At 43.6% G+C, this 16,062-nt stretch overlaps 1 protein-coding gene across 2 annotated transcripts in view; it reads right to left on the minus strand.

The window, feature by feature from the left end:
* LOC308300216 (glutamate receptor ionotropic, kainate 2-like) overlaps positions 1–15,370 on the minus strand; it is a gene marked incomplete at both ends in the record, with an annotated part of 144,959 nt that extends 129,589 nt beyond the window's left edge. For both annotated transcript variants that reach the window (XM_080744025.1, XM_080744024.1), the window contains one exon: positions 15,253–15,370. In XM_080744025.1, the coding sequence (XP_080600151.1) occupies positions 15,253–15,370 (118 nt within the window). The remainder of the gene's footprint in view (positions 1–15,252) is intronic.
* Between the last annotated feature and the right edge of the window lie 692 nt (positions 15,371–16,062).

Genomic DNA, 16,062 nt, shown 5'->3' on the forward strand with positions numbered 1-16,062 from the left:
CTGTGTAAGTTGCTAAACTAGTGGTCAGTCGCGGTATTGCTTTTTTTGGACGTTTTTCGGCCGTTTTTTCGCCCAGAGTCACCGCGGACCACCGCCGCGGACCACCAGAGCGGCGCCGCAAACCACCGCGACCGATACGAATCCATGGTGGACTAGAACAGCTCACACATTTGCGTGAAACATCTTCTCCGTATCGTATGAGAATGGCCACTGGGGGCGCCGTACTAATGCATTGTCAATGGAAGCTTGTTTGTTTTTTTGTTTTTTTTTAATTCAATGAAATAGTGCGGTATAGCTCGTGTAGATTTTACTTTATGGAACAAAGGATCCTTTTCACACCTGAAATTTTGACAAGTGAACGTAATAAGTGAAGGTAATAAGGTTAATTGTGGGTATATTTCATCAAAGTCTTTCAGTGTGCCAGCGTGAAATTAACGGTACAGGAGCACCTGCCACACAGTAAAACCTAAATGACACACACCCACAATTAATGATATTTATCTTCAGCTGTGATCGCCCGTCAAAATGTCTGTGAAACGTAACAGGTCTAAGGTCTGTTGGTTTGATAGCGAAGCTCTAGCCTACTTCTCTGTCTCACACATACACAACAGGTGACGGCATAATGCTGTCTAGTGGTGCGAAGGTGAACGGGTGAGAGAGATAGCGACTCGCGGCCGAGTGAAAACTGAGAGGAGGCGGCGGGGTGATGTGTTTGGTTTGGGGGAGGGGGGTGCGAGGGAGACAGAGATGGCAAAAAACAAAGGAGAGAGAGAGAGAGAGAGAGAGAGAGAGAGAGAGAGAGAGACAGAGACAGAGAGCGGGAGAACAAAAGAGGTCGCCAGAGGCAGATAAAGGACACTCAATTAAACGAGTGAATGGATGGCCCATTAGCCCTGAACGGACACCTGCATCGCCCACCCTCTGTCTCAGCTCCAGGGAAGAGAAAATGTCAGCTCGCGGTTGAGTTTCATCAGTCTCCAGTCCTCATCACTGGCCGCAGTGCAGTACAGTAAAGTACACACAGGGCCCGCCTGATCTGTAGCTACAGGTTAAAGTTAATGGAATACAGTGGTTAACTACAGGACAATGTGTCGATTCCGGACGCTGTCCTTTGAACACACCCTCCCCCACACTCACATTCAATCACATAGCCTCTCTCAATAAGGCAAGATGACGATGTATCTACTACAGGGGTCTTCAACGTTTTCAGGCCAGGGACCCCATAGCTGAGAGATAGAGATGAAGCAGGGACCCCCACTACATATCGTATAAAATTGTGTTGCAGATGTTCATCGATTTCTTATACAGCTTAGACTTAAACAGCACAGTATCGGTGTAGGTTGGATTAAAGTGTATTTTCATACATTTAACCACTTGTCAATTGTCAATACCTACTGTACTAGTCTGCTCTTCTTTTCGTGGGTGCACCCCTCTATACCAATCCTCTGTGCCCAAAAAATAGCCGATCTACAAGCTCACAACGCCTTGCAGCGCGAGGCGTTGTGAGCTTGTATGTGACCCCCCCCCCTGTAGTAACTCTGAGGACCCCCTGTTGAAGACCTCTGATTACAGGTGGTCCCCAGCTAAATGATGGAGAGTTGGTAACGCTAAAATGTGGACGGCCTTAAAGGCATTAAAATCCCTACCTTCCTTTAAAACCGCTCTGAAAAGCCACTTACAGGCGGGTTACCACCCCTTGACCTTTCTATTGTAGATACCATTTATTTTGCATTGTCTTTTATGACTGTTTTTTCTATTTAATTCTGCATAGTAGGCTGCTGTTTTTTATTTTTGTCATTCAATGTTACATGAGTAAAAGAAAGGACCCCAATTGAAACAAGCCCAAAAGCTTTCTTGAGGTGGAGAGACGTCCGGACGGAGACATGATGTGCTGTTTCTCATACTAAAAAGACTGTTTTTCGCAAATTATTTAACTCTTCAGAGCGTAAAATGAAACCAAACCTATACTGGTCCATTTGGTTTCATTTTACACTCTCAAGAGTAGGCCTACAATTATTGTTAAACATCTGCATTACTTAACTTTACAAGAAGTCTACACAATTAGAGAATGTAGAAGAATTGTTATTTGATCAACGTTTGCCTAATATCTCCCCTAAGACACCACATCAATACAGCATGGAATTGTGGACAAAATCGTATTCAACGACAACAAAATATTCTACGTTTTAGGCCTGAGAGGCTACATCTCATCAAATGCCCAATAAATAATGGACCTTGATATGAAAAGGGTTGACAACCACTGTACTAGATGGATGTAAATAAATAAATAAATTAGAAAACGCAGACTCTCAAAAAGAAATCACCCACTTCTTACATGTTAACCTGTAATGTGATGATAAGTTGATTCTGAAATGTTATCAAATGTGAGGCATACCAACGCCAGTACAAGTAGTGGTAAGTGATCTGAATAGATACTGTATGGTGGGAAAAAAAGGACTTTAAAGACCAAAAGTTCTGAACTGTAAACCGCAGTGTTCAGTTCACCAATGACCTCCGTCATTCATTCCCTCACACCCTGCAGCGTGAGGCGCTGCATCTGTCATTGATGTGTGATGTCTACTGTATTAAAGCCCATGGCGGGGTGTGGGGCATCATGTCTCTGTGGAAGCTCTGCCAGGCGGGCAGGGGCCTATTGGATTCCTGTTTATTCTTTATTTATCTCCTCAATATCTAAAACCACACTGGGCAGACTGCTTGAGACCACACTAGATGGAAAATCAATCCAATGCCGTCTTACTCTGCCATGATGTTTTGTACGCGCGTGTGCCTTGCTCTCCCCTCCTCTCCTCCCCTCCCCTCCCCTCCCCTCCTTTCTCCTCTCCTCTCCTCTCCTCTCCTCTCCTCTCCTCTCCTCTCCACCCCTCTCCTCTCTCATGACATCCTCCGACAAAGAGGCCGACAACCTCACTTAAAAAAAAAAGAAACAGGGGAAATATGCCTCTGAAAAGTCTCTGGGCATAAAGCGTGTGAAGAAAATGTAATTCAAGGTTCACGCAGACAGAGATGTTTTGCATAGCCCCGGTGGACGGTGGACAATAGGGCGTCACGCTGATTCAAGGAACATCATTTTAAGTAAGCTCTCCTGCGAGCCTTCTCCCACTGAACTGAGCACGTCTCCCCCTGTGTGTTGGCTTTACAATGAGATTAATGTTCAGAGGGCTGAGAACTGGTTGTGTCATTCCACTGTCTCTCTCTCTCTCTCTCTCTCTCTCTCTCTCTCTCTCTCTCTCTCTCACACACACACTCTTCCAGCTCCTTCTTAAAGCCCTCTAAGGTAGTGCTGAAGGTGAATCACCATGAGCTACTTTAAAGCTGCCAAGCTACAACTCTTTTTGCTAGAATACCATTTTTATTTTAACCCTGTGGTTCTCAAACTTTTCAGGCCACGACCCCCCAAATAATCAATCATATTTGAACTGGTGACCCCCCCACCCTGCACAAGCACTTGTCTTGGAATTGTAGGAGTTGGCATTACATTTAGTTTGACTCGATCTATTCCAGTTGCGAGGCGTTGTGAGCATGTAGATCTGCTATTTTCAAAACTTCTGCCTCTAATATTTGACACTTTTACCAATGTTTGACCAGAGGTACGAAGTCCTTAAATTGTCACTTTAGAAATGTGCAGATACCCTGTATACACTTATACTGTGTTGGTCTGTTTACTGTTGAGTGAGAAAACAATGTTAACATTTAGCTAAACATATCTGGGCCAAATGACCGAATGTCAACGTTATTATAAAGAGCTGTAAATATTATTTATTTCTTACCATGTTGCATGTTGCTGCTCGCCCCTGGACATTAACGTATTTCCCAGTCAATCAATGCGGACAGGAACAATAAATCCACGTTTTCTTTAGATGTGTAATCTTTCTTCTTAGCCATTGTTAATGATAATCCACTGTTAATTTATGTTGCAGCAGAGCATATGGTTTTGTTTATCATTCAAACTAGTGCCACTAGTTCCTGACAAGTCACGTGACGCAGCAAGGCAGCCAATAGCACTGACCGGAGGAGAAAAAAGGGGGGGTGCGGGGGTGATTGACAGATGTAACAGCCAATCGCCGGGTCCATGGGATATATTTCAGGAAATAAGTGTCATTCGCAATGCTTTCTGGGAGTGTAGTTTCTGCAGTTTTGACAAAAATGATGTACACAGTGTTGTACCCTGCCCTTTTTTTCAGCTTTCTAATTAATCGTTGCATGCAAAAAATAGTGTTTATTGTCATGATTCCTCACAAGCCGGGGTGGCTTTGTCAGAGGCTTAAAAGACGTTTAAATAAATACTTTATGAAATGTCTATGGATGAAATGCATGGGGAAAACTCTTCCGACACCGGAGTGAGGGAGGGGTGGGGCTTAAACTGCAATGCTCTATTCAGGAGTGTAATTTAGCCTCAAACCTTTTGAAAAACGTTTTTGGGACAGTAGAACCTAGTTTGAAGGGCTGTATTTGATTGTCTAAAGTACCAGCTCCTATGCCTTAACTTAAAGGCCTGTCCATACTGTCTCCGACCACCAAACTTTTCATCAGAGTTCCGACTTGCCGACGTTAATTCGGGGTAATGCTTTTCAGAATATGCGAGTGACATCATTTTGTAGTTGAACCGGACCTTTCCGACGAAAAGTTTGGTGGTCGGAGACAGTATGGACAGGCCTTTAAGTTAAGAAATAAGAGCTGCTACTTAAGACAATCCAAATAGAGCCCAGTCTCTATAGGGAACAAAGCAGGCTCTTTGTGTCTCCATAGGGAACCACTGCTGGTCATCAAATTATTGGCTTAGGAATGCGACAGAAATAAAAAACAATATCCATGAATTCATTTTGGTGAACTATCCCTTTAAGTCTGCTGTAGAATTGATTGCATTGTGTTCTTGATGCCAATTGTATGCATTATACAGACAGTTGGGTATTTCGCAGCGTGTTACAGTAGCCTATATTCTGAGCACAGGACAGCGTCACAGAGGCCATTATCAGTGCATAATTAAAAGTGAGCCCTGGCATCAGAGGCGGGCACGCAGAAGGCCATTAGCCTCCTGCAGACATTAATAACAGAGCCAACATACAGTGAGCACAACGCACGCTGACCACTAATTAGCAATTGTCATCGGCTGCCATGACGAGACATTGACAAGCTGTGTTTGTTTCCCTCTCCCAGAACAGTCCGTTGGCAGCTCTTAATTACTGCCGCTAAACTGCCACAAAAAAGCTAAATGCCTCACATGTTAACGCCCACCTCAAGCATAAAGCATCGCACTCCAAACAAATCTCTCTCGAAGCTCTTCACATTAAAATCCTCAGTGTTGAATGTATCCCATTCGTAACTCTCAGAGGGTATACAAAATGTAACCAAATGGACCCTGACCAGGGACTTGTGCGATCTCCAGAGTTAAAGGTGCTGTAAGTGATATTTTCGTTGCTGTTGTTGTTAAAATAAGTGTTAAATAGTTTCATATTCGCATAGCAATCACTGCTACAGAGTGTTTATGTCAGTAATGGAGAGACTGTTTACCGTTTACTAATAGTAGACAGAATAGTAAATAGAAAAATACATTTTCAAGCCAGGAAACACATTTTATCCATTCAGAAGAGTGAACTCATACAGTTTGCAAGCTAAATCGGAAGTGATTTTCGAAGGTTCTCTCTGTTGACTGTTAAAGAGTGAGGGAGTGAATATGATCCTTGATGCATGAGTGGCTCACGCTGAGTGAGCACAATGTCTGCTCCGACACATCTTTTTGGCAAACAGACAACAACCAAGAGCATGTAGTCTGGTCTGTGCGTCTCGCAGCTGTTTAAAGTCATCATTAATTCACAGGAACATTCTTTATTAATGCCCTTCGTAAACACATAAACACACACTGTGCAAATGTAAACACACCATGCATGGCATGTGTGTTAAATGCTCTGAATCTCCCTCGTGGGATCAATAAAGGTCTAAACCTATCCTATCCAACATAAACAACTAAAGCATGTGTCTGCATACCAAGTCAACAAAATAGACATACTTCTTCTTGTAGACCCTTGTTTCTTGAGCAAGCCAAATCTCTAGATAGCCACAATTTGTCTAAGTACAGCATTTACCTGGTAAAGATCTCCCTTCATAGTGCAATTATGCATTATTCATCTCCCTTCATAGTGCAATTATGCATTATTACTCTTACCTGTCTTGTTTTTTAATGCAATTTAATGCTAGGCTAACAAACCTAAAACCAATCTGTTACTATGATTTTCCTTTTCCCACCATAGCGCCATCTATCTGCATGCACTTGCGCGACATTCTTGAAATTCAGTCTGTGTAGATAGTTAGACCTTTTTTGATCACATGGGGGAAATATCATCCGAGGCAGCACAGCAATATCCACATAAGCCCTATTATATACTTGCGTTGTGAGCTTATAGATCTGTTACTTTATTTTAGTTGAAACATTTTTTAAAACATTTGACCACAATAGGGACACCAGGGTTAATTAAGGTGGATATTCTGCATTGAATGGGTTCTGGTCCTGGCCTCCCACTATGCCTCCACAGCTCCATCAACCATAACCCCACTGTCTCAATTCACAGTGGTTATCAACTTATCACGCAGGAAACACTAGAGGAAAAGTGGGCCAAGATGGAAAAGTGAACAGAGTGGACCACTCTGAGGCAAACTAATGTGGTATCTGCTGCTCTCAACTCACTCACAGTTTTCTCTCACTTACATCTATCTGTCTCTCTCACACACACACACACACACACACACACACACACACACACACACACACACACACACACACACACACACACACACACACACACACACACACACACACACACACACACAGTTCTTTTCCAACCTTTCCATGCCAAGGACCCCAAGATAACGTCTCTGGCTGAGCCTCCCCTCCAATGCAAAATGGAAAAGAACCTGAATTACATTTACAACAAGTGTTGTGAGATTTTACAGTTTCTGCTGTTTTAACTATACTTTCTTGACATGTTTTGAAGAGCCTCTGTGGGAGCCATATTGGTATGACCTGTATAGTGTATCTGCATGTATTGTGTCACAGCCTGTGAGTAGGTTCTTTGATATAATTGTAATTAAGCCTCAGCCAATGGGATTCTCCTTTTTATTTGATTAGCAACTCATATTCTGGTGGGGTTTCAGTCTGTTGAGTGAAGCAGTGTTAGGAGCGACACTGTTTTTTGACCACACACACATTCATTGTATAAATACTTTTTGATACGCAGACCATTCCTTCACATGTACTGTGAGAATGACAGATGATGTGTGGAAAAACTGACTCCTCAAGTGCATTCTCATTCCTGACCTTCAGCCATGCTTCTGAGCTTCTTCACTCATAGGCAGTGAGGCGGCAAGGCAAAAGCTACAGGGCTTCTTCTCTGGGGACAGTTTCACAGAACAATTACACATATAACCCTTGACCCCGGAGAGGCCCGGGGAAAATGTGTGATTGGCAGTGACAAAGAGCGATGGGCTGTGAATATAATGAAAGTCTTATGTCCACAGAACATGCCCACACTGACAAGACAGGAGAAACCCCGGCATGACACAAACCGCACAGTACAGTAGCTCCTGTTCGGGTCTTGGTCAAAACCATTTGCTCCTTGAGTAGCGTACTGTACTGCAGGGGCGTCACAAGGAAGGGGAGGGGGGGGGGGGGGGGGGGGGGAGTAGGACTGAGTTACTAGGGCCCAAGGTGGAGGGGCCTTAATTATTTTATGCTTTAACTTATTGAAAAATAGCAGATATACAAGCTCACAGCAGGGCACCGAGTGCCGCGCTGCGAGCTTGTACAGTAGATCTGCTATTTTTGAAAAGTCGTTAAAATGTGTGCAAATCTTTGAATATATTTATTTTTTAAGTGAACATTTGTAACTCAAATTTTGCTTCTGGGGGTCCCTGGAACTAAATATTTTGAGATGGGGGTCCTTGGCCAAATACATATAATTTTGGGGGTCCTTCACATGAAAACGGTTGAGCACCACTGACAGAGAAACATGGGTTTTTCAAAAATAGCAGATCTACAAGCTCGCAGCGCGGCACTCGGTGCCGCACTGTGAGCTTGTAGATCTGCTATTTTTCAATAGTTAAAGCACAAAAATAGTTAAAGCTCATGGGGGGCCAGCAGTGAATCCTTGTACCCAGGCCCAGAATTTGGTGCGACGCCCCTGCTGTACTGAACATGTACTGTACGACTGCAGAGAGGCAGAACCACCACTTTGTTGGAAATCGGGTTTGGATGACTTGACTTGTGTTATGGTGGGATTCATCGGGCAAGCGAGGGAGTTTATCCGTCATCTGAAGCTTCCCGTTACGCAAACAACAACCCCCATTGCGGCGCACAAGACCAATAAACCGCGCGAGAGGACTAAATGCTAAGCACAGAAAGATGACTTTTCTTATCTCCTAATTTCACACCTCGCAGATATTTTCCATTTCACAAATGGCACGGAGAGCACGGGCCTGAATTAATCACCGCTGAGAAAGCCTTTTGTAACTGAGGCATGGCAGCAAGACCTTCAAAGACAAGACACAGGCCTGTAAACAGGTTTTAGAAATCCATCTAGATACTTCCCAGGCTTCAAACCCATGTGTGGCGCTGCATGCTAATGCAAGGCAAGATCTCCTCTTTGTTCTTGAAACCCATGGTGGGTATTTTTAAACCATGAAAAATCATTTACAAGCGGAGGGGAGATAGTTTCATATTTCTATAAGCTACGGCGGGCACAGAGTGACACATGAATATTTTAAGCAGCTTTGTGCCTATTTAAATGTTTGCTGTGAACGCGCTGGCAGCAAGCCAGGGCACAGGGTGTTATCCATAATTCCTGCAATCCCAAGCTAAACTCTGGCAAGCTGATAATTCAGACAGGCAGAAAGCAAAAGCAACTAAAGTGAATTAAGTAAGAAAAATAACTTGGATTGAATTCTCTCTACCCTCACCTGTATGTGTCAACCCCACAGTTTCATTCTCACAATGCAACCGAGGAGGGATTAGAACAATGTTAAACATTAGAGAAAAACTTAGAGAGGGACCTGTATATTGGCCCAATAAACCCTTTTGTAAATCCCGCCCCATTCTGCCCTGTTACTATGATGGGACATTAACCCTGGGCAGATTGTTTTTATAGTGGAAGTGGATGGGATTTTTTTTCCCTTCATAGCCTCATTACAGCTATATAAAGTACCAAAGGAAAAACACCTAGGTGATATTAATAAAAAGGGAAGACAAAGGTACAGTAGTTACATTGCAAAACAGGGGGTTTACCCGAAAATATATGTTTTAATTTGTTTAATCCCAGTGGGACAGAATCCTCTTTGCAGATTCTTTTATAGTGGTAGTGGATGGGATTTTTTTTCCCTTCATAGCCTCATTACAGCTATATAAAGTACCACAAAAAACACATCTACGTGATATTAATAAAAAGGGAAGAAAAAGGTACAGTAATTACATAGCAAAACAGTAGTTTTCCCCCGAAAAATAAATGTTTTAATTAGTTTAATCCTCTGGATCAGAGATAGAAAGAGAAGCGCATTGCATCTTGGGTACTAGGAAGAGGACAGAGAGAATGTTTCTCCTCACATAATAGGCTGGCTTTTCGTAATTCTGCCCATTTAAATTATATGTACCCAATCGTGACTCTTAGACCATTGATAAGGTACATGTGAACTAGTTTGTTGAAGCTTATTCGTTATGATGAGCGAGATCGCTTGACGCTTGCCGTCGCTATCACCGTACCGGCCGATCTCCGTGTCGCGCACTGCGGACAGTTTTTGAAAGGCTGAAGCAACATTCTCCACTGCACAAACTCCACCCCCGATAGCAAAAAGTGAATGTTTTTTCTGGTTGGCCAGTCAGGGAGTCTCAGGGACCAATCAGAAGGCTGACAAACGGTCTATTGTGTAAAGCTACAGTAGGTATTAGGCAAACAACAGAATGTGTTGCCTTATTTGCCATGGGAACTTGAAAATTACTTTAGATCCTTTCCAAAACCAAATAGGCCTAAAACATATTTTTGCTTTAGTGAGGGAAAATATAAACATGAGCGGGAAGTAAACAAAGTACTTTGTCTAAGTGAACGATATACTGTAAGAAGGTGTAGTAGAGAGCCTTGGGACATGCCATTGGATGGAGTTAATACTGTACTACTATCGCAGTACAGTCGCTTCAAGGAATGAAAACATTCATTCAATTTCATTGTGGATTTCTCCCACAATGGTTGCTCTCCAATTCAGGCAGTTTGTGAGATTGTGACTCACGAAACATATCACGTATAAATTGCCATTCAATTCTGACATAATGGCAGGCGCAGACTCATTTCTAATAGTGAGTTAGTGACTAAACATTTGTGATGGGGACAACTAAATTAGATCATGAATGTGCTGCTCCAAAGAGTCTTCAGCACGCACTGCAATTGTTATGTTTCGCCAGAGTGCACGAAACACAAACCAGGTGATTATATGACTGCAAGTGTGCACAAGCCATCTTCATGGAATAAAGTGGCTATAAAATTAGGGCCGTTAACTTGCCCAAGAATCCATTTAGCTGTCATATGGTGCTGCAGGCTTTGGAAATATCCCTGAACTATCAACCTTATTAAATTCCAACTTGCTCGCTGGCATACCAATACAGAGAAAGGTGAACTTGCACAGAAACAGCAAGTTACAGTATACTGAAACAATGCAAAGGTTATCTCAGCTAATATATCGCATGCTGCTGTAACCTCTGCTGACAGCCATCAACATCAGCAAAAGGCATTTACAGTATAGTACAGTGGTTTTCAACCAGTGGTTCTTATTTAAGGAGGTTGCAGGTAAATGATGGAGAGTTGGTAACCAAATGGACCCTTATTAGATGTTTAACTCTTGTCTTGAGTTAAATTATTGTTAAACATCTGCATTACTTAATTTACAAGAAGCCTACACAATTAGAGAATTGTTATTTTGATCGTTTGTCTGCTATATCGCCCATAATTCAATACAACATTGTGGACTAAATCTGACCAAGTTTTGGGTCTGAGAGGCTAAATACCATCAACTGCAGAATAAATAATGGACCTTGATATGAAATAGGTTGAAAACCACTGGTATAGTATACTGTAGTTGGGTTAGACATGCACAAGTACAGTATGTACAAACTTAGTAATAATAATAATGGATTGCATTTTTATAGCGCTTTTCTAAGCAAGTTGCGAACTCAAATGGTAAATGGTGCATTTATATAGCGTTTCAAAGGCGCTTTACATAGATTGTGCATTACATTCACGCCCACATTCATACACCGGTGGCAGAGGAAACCATGCAAGGCACCAACCTACTCACCGGGGGCAATTAGGGGTTCAGAGTCTTGCTCAAGGACTCTTCGACATTAACTCAGGGGGAGCCTGGATTCGAACTGGGAACCCTTCGGGAACCCTTCGTGCTCTAATAATGGTTTCTCTACTCCTGAGTCCTGAGCTATGCCGCCCCTACTCAAAGCCCTTTACACTGTATTTCCCCTGAACATTACATTTTGGCTTGCATAACAAGTTGCTTGCTAAACAAGAAATTGGATGTTAGATGCTTGAAAGTAGCTTTCCTGTTTGGCAAAGGTTTTGGATAACTATCCCTTTAAAAAAGGTTTCCTGGTGGTGCCTCAGCCTGCTTTCAGCAGAGTGTATGGATGTTTGCAACGCAGATCATTATCCCAAACATTTCCTCAAGTGCACTCAGAGGAAGGTCTGCAGAAAGTTCCATGATTTTAAGATGTACCAAAACTAAAAAGAAGCAATGGATTCCTGCTGTGAATGTACATAATAGAGTATAATGAATACTCATCAAGACACTGCTGCTCAGACCTTATTAGTCAGGCTACAGTGGGCCCATTTTGCTATAGGCAATTAACCAGGCCTATCATTCATGGTACTGTACATTGGGGTGGTGAGTTGGGCTTGACGTATAGGGAAAATGAATGGTGACTCATTCAATGTTATATGAGATACTTAAAGTGTGGTTCCTGTGGAAATAAGCCGTAGTTCTAGTTGACCTTGTACCAGTGATTTGTACTGTCATGAAACTGTACTTTTCTCTATTGCAAACTTCTAATAAATTCTTCAATCAATCAAAAAACGTACAGGTTGCTGGCTCTATCTCTATGTCTACAAACACAGGAGGGTGTATTCCAGCAGTAAACTGCTGACTGCATCTACAGTGCCCACCAGCTCTGAGCAAGGCACTGGCCCCCAGAACAGGCCTCAGGGGCACAACAATGCAGCAGCCCCAGCTTTGTTCAATCGGTCTGATTGAACGCAGTTTACAGTATCTATGCATATGCTAAAAGACCAACATATTCTCCCTCTCAAGCCGCCCTGCCCTATAGTGACGGCATGGGACCGAATGTGACCAAACGTTTGACGTGACGTTGAAGGCACATTACAATTACCACTTTTAAAGCTACAACCCAGAACAATGCTGTACTTTCTTTAACCAATCTGTCTGGCAGAGTATGTTAATACAATATAACTAGTGGATTGAGAAATTTAGATCCTGATGTCGGGTAGGTTGACGTTGAAGTATTCTTGCCTGAAGCTCATATACGTGCAAAAAAAAAAGTTTTCATCTTTGAAGAGCAGTAGATCTTTGATCTCCCACATGGGAGCCCACGGTTAAAATGGGTAGCAGCACATGAAGCGTACAGATCATGGCAGCTTCAACGATTGCAGCTTCTTCATAAATCCCAGCTAAGATATGAAAATGGCAGAATGCAGTTTTAATGGTTGTGGCTTCTTGTGCATAAGTTCTCCCTGTTAGAAATGCCATTTCAATCATTCTCAAGTCCACACCAATGCAACTAGTCGCAAATTGAAAACCAGTTGCAAGAAACTGCAGTGGTCTGGACTGACCAGTTGCGGATCCGGTGCCTTTTGCCATTTGATAATGGTTGCAAGTAGTTGCAAGGAGTTGCAAGTGGTTGCAGTTGCAATTACTGTAGTTGCATTGCGAATCATTGGTTTGTGTACTGGGCTTTCTGGAGTAGGATTAGAATTTGTCTGCAGCTGGTGACCGAGGCATTTTCCAGTTGACACTTGGAGGGAGAGCAGGGCTGCATGGGAATACACAAGGCTGAATAAGTGTCAGTGTTACAATGTGTAAAGGTCTCGGAGTGACAGCAGAACAGCGGTTATACAATGCAAGTCCAGGGCCGAGCAAGACGGAGCTGAAGCAGGACGGGGACACACTGGCCCTGGGGAGCTGACCCTCTCATTACCCAGTGGCTTTCTGGGCCAGCTGGGATAACATGCTGAGCATGCATGGTCTGTGTAGTGTTGTGACATGGGTACAAGGAAATGAAATGGGTTCTGTTTCTCTCAAGGTCTCTATTTGAATGGCTCTGCGTCTTTGACTGTCTCCGCCTCTATACTCTCTCTCTAATACAATAGGTATGCACACACACACGCGCGTGCACGCGATTATCATCAGACAGAGAGAAGGACTAACTCAGTCCCTCTTTTGAAATCAAGTTCCTTTGTAAGGGAATATGGACAGATAAGCATGTTTCTTCATGGAATGGCTAGCATAAGTGGATTTAATTATTGTCATAATGTATTAGAACTAAAGCAGGTGACAATTCACTACCAGGGATCAAATATAAGCAGAAAAAGCTTTCAGGGGACATACAGCAGTCCCTAGCAAAACTGTTTTCAGTAAGTGAACAAATACAATGACATTGAAGCCCATTCATTGCACATTGGTGTGCTTCAATTTGCCTAACAGCTTCTGGTTTGCTCAGGTGATGTTGCAGTTTGTCCATGAGTGTCCTGAATTCCTTGGCCGGCCCGGTGTTGTGGGAAACATAGCAACAGGCTTGGGCCACAGAGAGAAGAGTCATCACCAATAACATGTCTGTTGGACGCCGCCGCAGGTCTGAAACCACACGAGCGTGTCCTCTCACCCACAGAGCCCAATATCAGAGGCACGAATCACCAGTCGTCGCCGGAGATGTATACTGTATCTCACACGGGTATCTCTCCGGCGAGCTATTGATGCGAGCTGTTTGCAGAGCCAGCGTCCCTGTCAGACAACGTGTGAGACGGGAAATCGGTACGAGAGAGGAGAGGACAGTGGGAGGATGCAGCAGGCAGGAGGCAGAGAGGCGCTCGAGCACATGCCGTTGCCATAGAGGCGGCTCATGCGGACGCGGCCTGACTTTTAAACAGGAACCCTCAGGGGGGACTGGGGTTGTAAGATGTCTTGTCAACGTTTGATGACATCCTTTCGTCACTCCGAGACGCTCATCACGAATGCAAACAAAGAGGAGGCAATGGAAAAGCTTAGCTACTTAAAACCCAGATTAGTTTATCAAGGTCCCCCAGGGCTCTGTATTGGGCTGCTCCTTTTTTTCCCCTATACTGTAACCAAAGCTCTTCCTGAAAAATCTACAAGCTCATATTGAACTTGTAGATCTGTATCTTTGTCAAACGTTTAACCCAGAATAGGGACACTATAGGGTTCACACAACCACAGAGAAATCTTCATTAGATTTAGAGAAGGAATAGAACAAGTGAAAGCCACAGGATTCCCAAATCAATAGCGGTTTAGTCGAATGGAGGTTGAAAAGTGCTGCCAAGTGTATTGATTGGCCTTATGGCTGAGTGATTGATCCCCACTCTGTGGTAATGTTTACATGTAAACATTTACTGCAGAGGACATGTTGAGGTGTCAGCAGTTTGAGGCCACTGACAGGGCAACTGACCACTAGTGCTCCTGTGCTGAAGACCACATGCATGACAAAAATGTAGGCCTACACACCCCAGCCACAACGTTTGTATTAAGGAACCAATGCATTACTTAGAAGAAGAAAAAACCATAGCATGTGTGTTCATTTGCTGCCTTCAGCTGTTGCACAGGACTATTTTGTGTATGTGGCCACACTAACACTACAGTTTGCAGTTCATGTTTCAGTTTGTGATCCTTGATACCCGAGGTAAATATAGATTCAGAATAATGTGAAGAGGTAAAATAGAAATGTTATGGACAAAACATCCATTAGCCTTGTGAGCCTACATTGTTACAGTGGTGAGAGTGAGTAAACATGGTTTGTCAACTCTAGAAAGGAAAGGTCAGCTGTTGAATCATGTGAATGTCATTTGGATGAGGGGAAAAAAGAAAGCCTTCCTTGCAAATAAGCAACCAAATCTGAGATAATCTACACAGTAAAATAAAAAATAAACAAGTAAAGAAGTATCTTACCGAATCTTAAAACGTGTGGCATCCCGCGAGAGTATCCAAGAAACAGCAGCAAAAGCGGGAGCAGCCAGAGGTTGAAACTGAAAACGAGACTAGTTATCACAGGGGAGGTAATCTTCATGTTGTTTGTCAAAAATGCACAGTGGTAAATCCCCCGTACGCGTTTGATTCCCACTACGGTCGTTCTTCTACGGTCGTTCGGCAGGGTGGACGGCAACCCACGCGCAAGATCACGGCATGGTCACTCGCGCTTCTCCCCCAAATCCATTAGCAGTCCCGGCATGATCCTCCTCTTCACTGCGCCAAGAAACAATCCTCCGGTCCAGGGGACGGCGGGACATCCATGTCGAGAAGTGAACAATCCGGCGGGGGCCCCGCATGCATGCGAGAGTGGGCTATAGCCGAGGTGAAAGCACGGAGTCCGCACATAGGAGTGTCCAGGGAGGGAGAGAAAGCACCGCCAATCAGGGGAGGATCGCGATAGCAGCGACATATGAGGCACTTTGGGCTGCCTACGCTCCCATTATGCTGCACTGCTGCACAGGCTCTGACGTCGAGCCAAGGTTAGTGCTGTGTGTGCGCGTCAGAGATATAACCCTACTGTAGAGAGAAGAGGAAGAGAGAAGAGAGGTACAAGAGAGAGACAGGAGAGAGAAAGAAATATAACAGAGAGAAACACAGTTGAGAGGGAATGTCATGTAGGCTAGCCTAATACGACCCCCTAATTAAGTTGCTGGTATCCCAACAGTGAAAGGATGATTGCACTCTTATTAGACTGTTTATTAACGTATCCACGTGCATATTTAAACATAC

Source organism: Nannobrachium achirus (assembly GCF_963921795.1).
Source record: "Nannobrachium achirus genome assembly, chromosome: 16".
Taxonomy (NCBI): Eukaryota; Metazoa; Chordata; class Actinopteri; order Myctophiformes; family Myctophidae; genus Nannobrachium; species Nannobrachium achirus.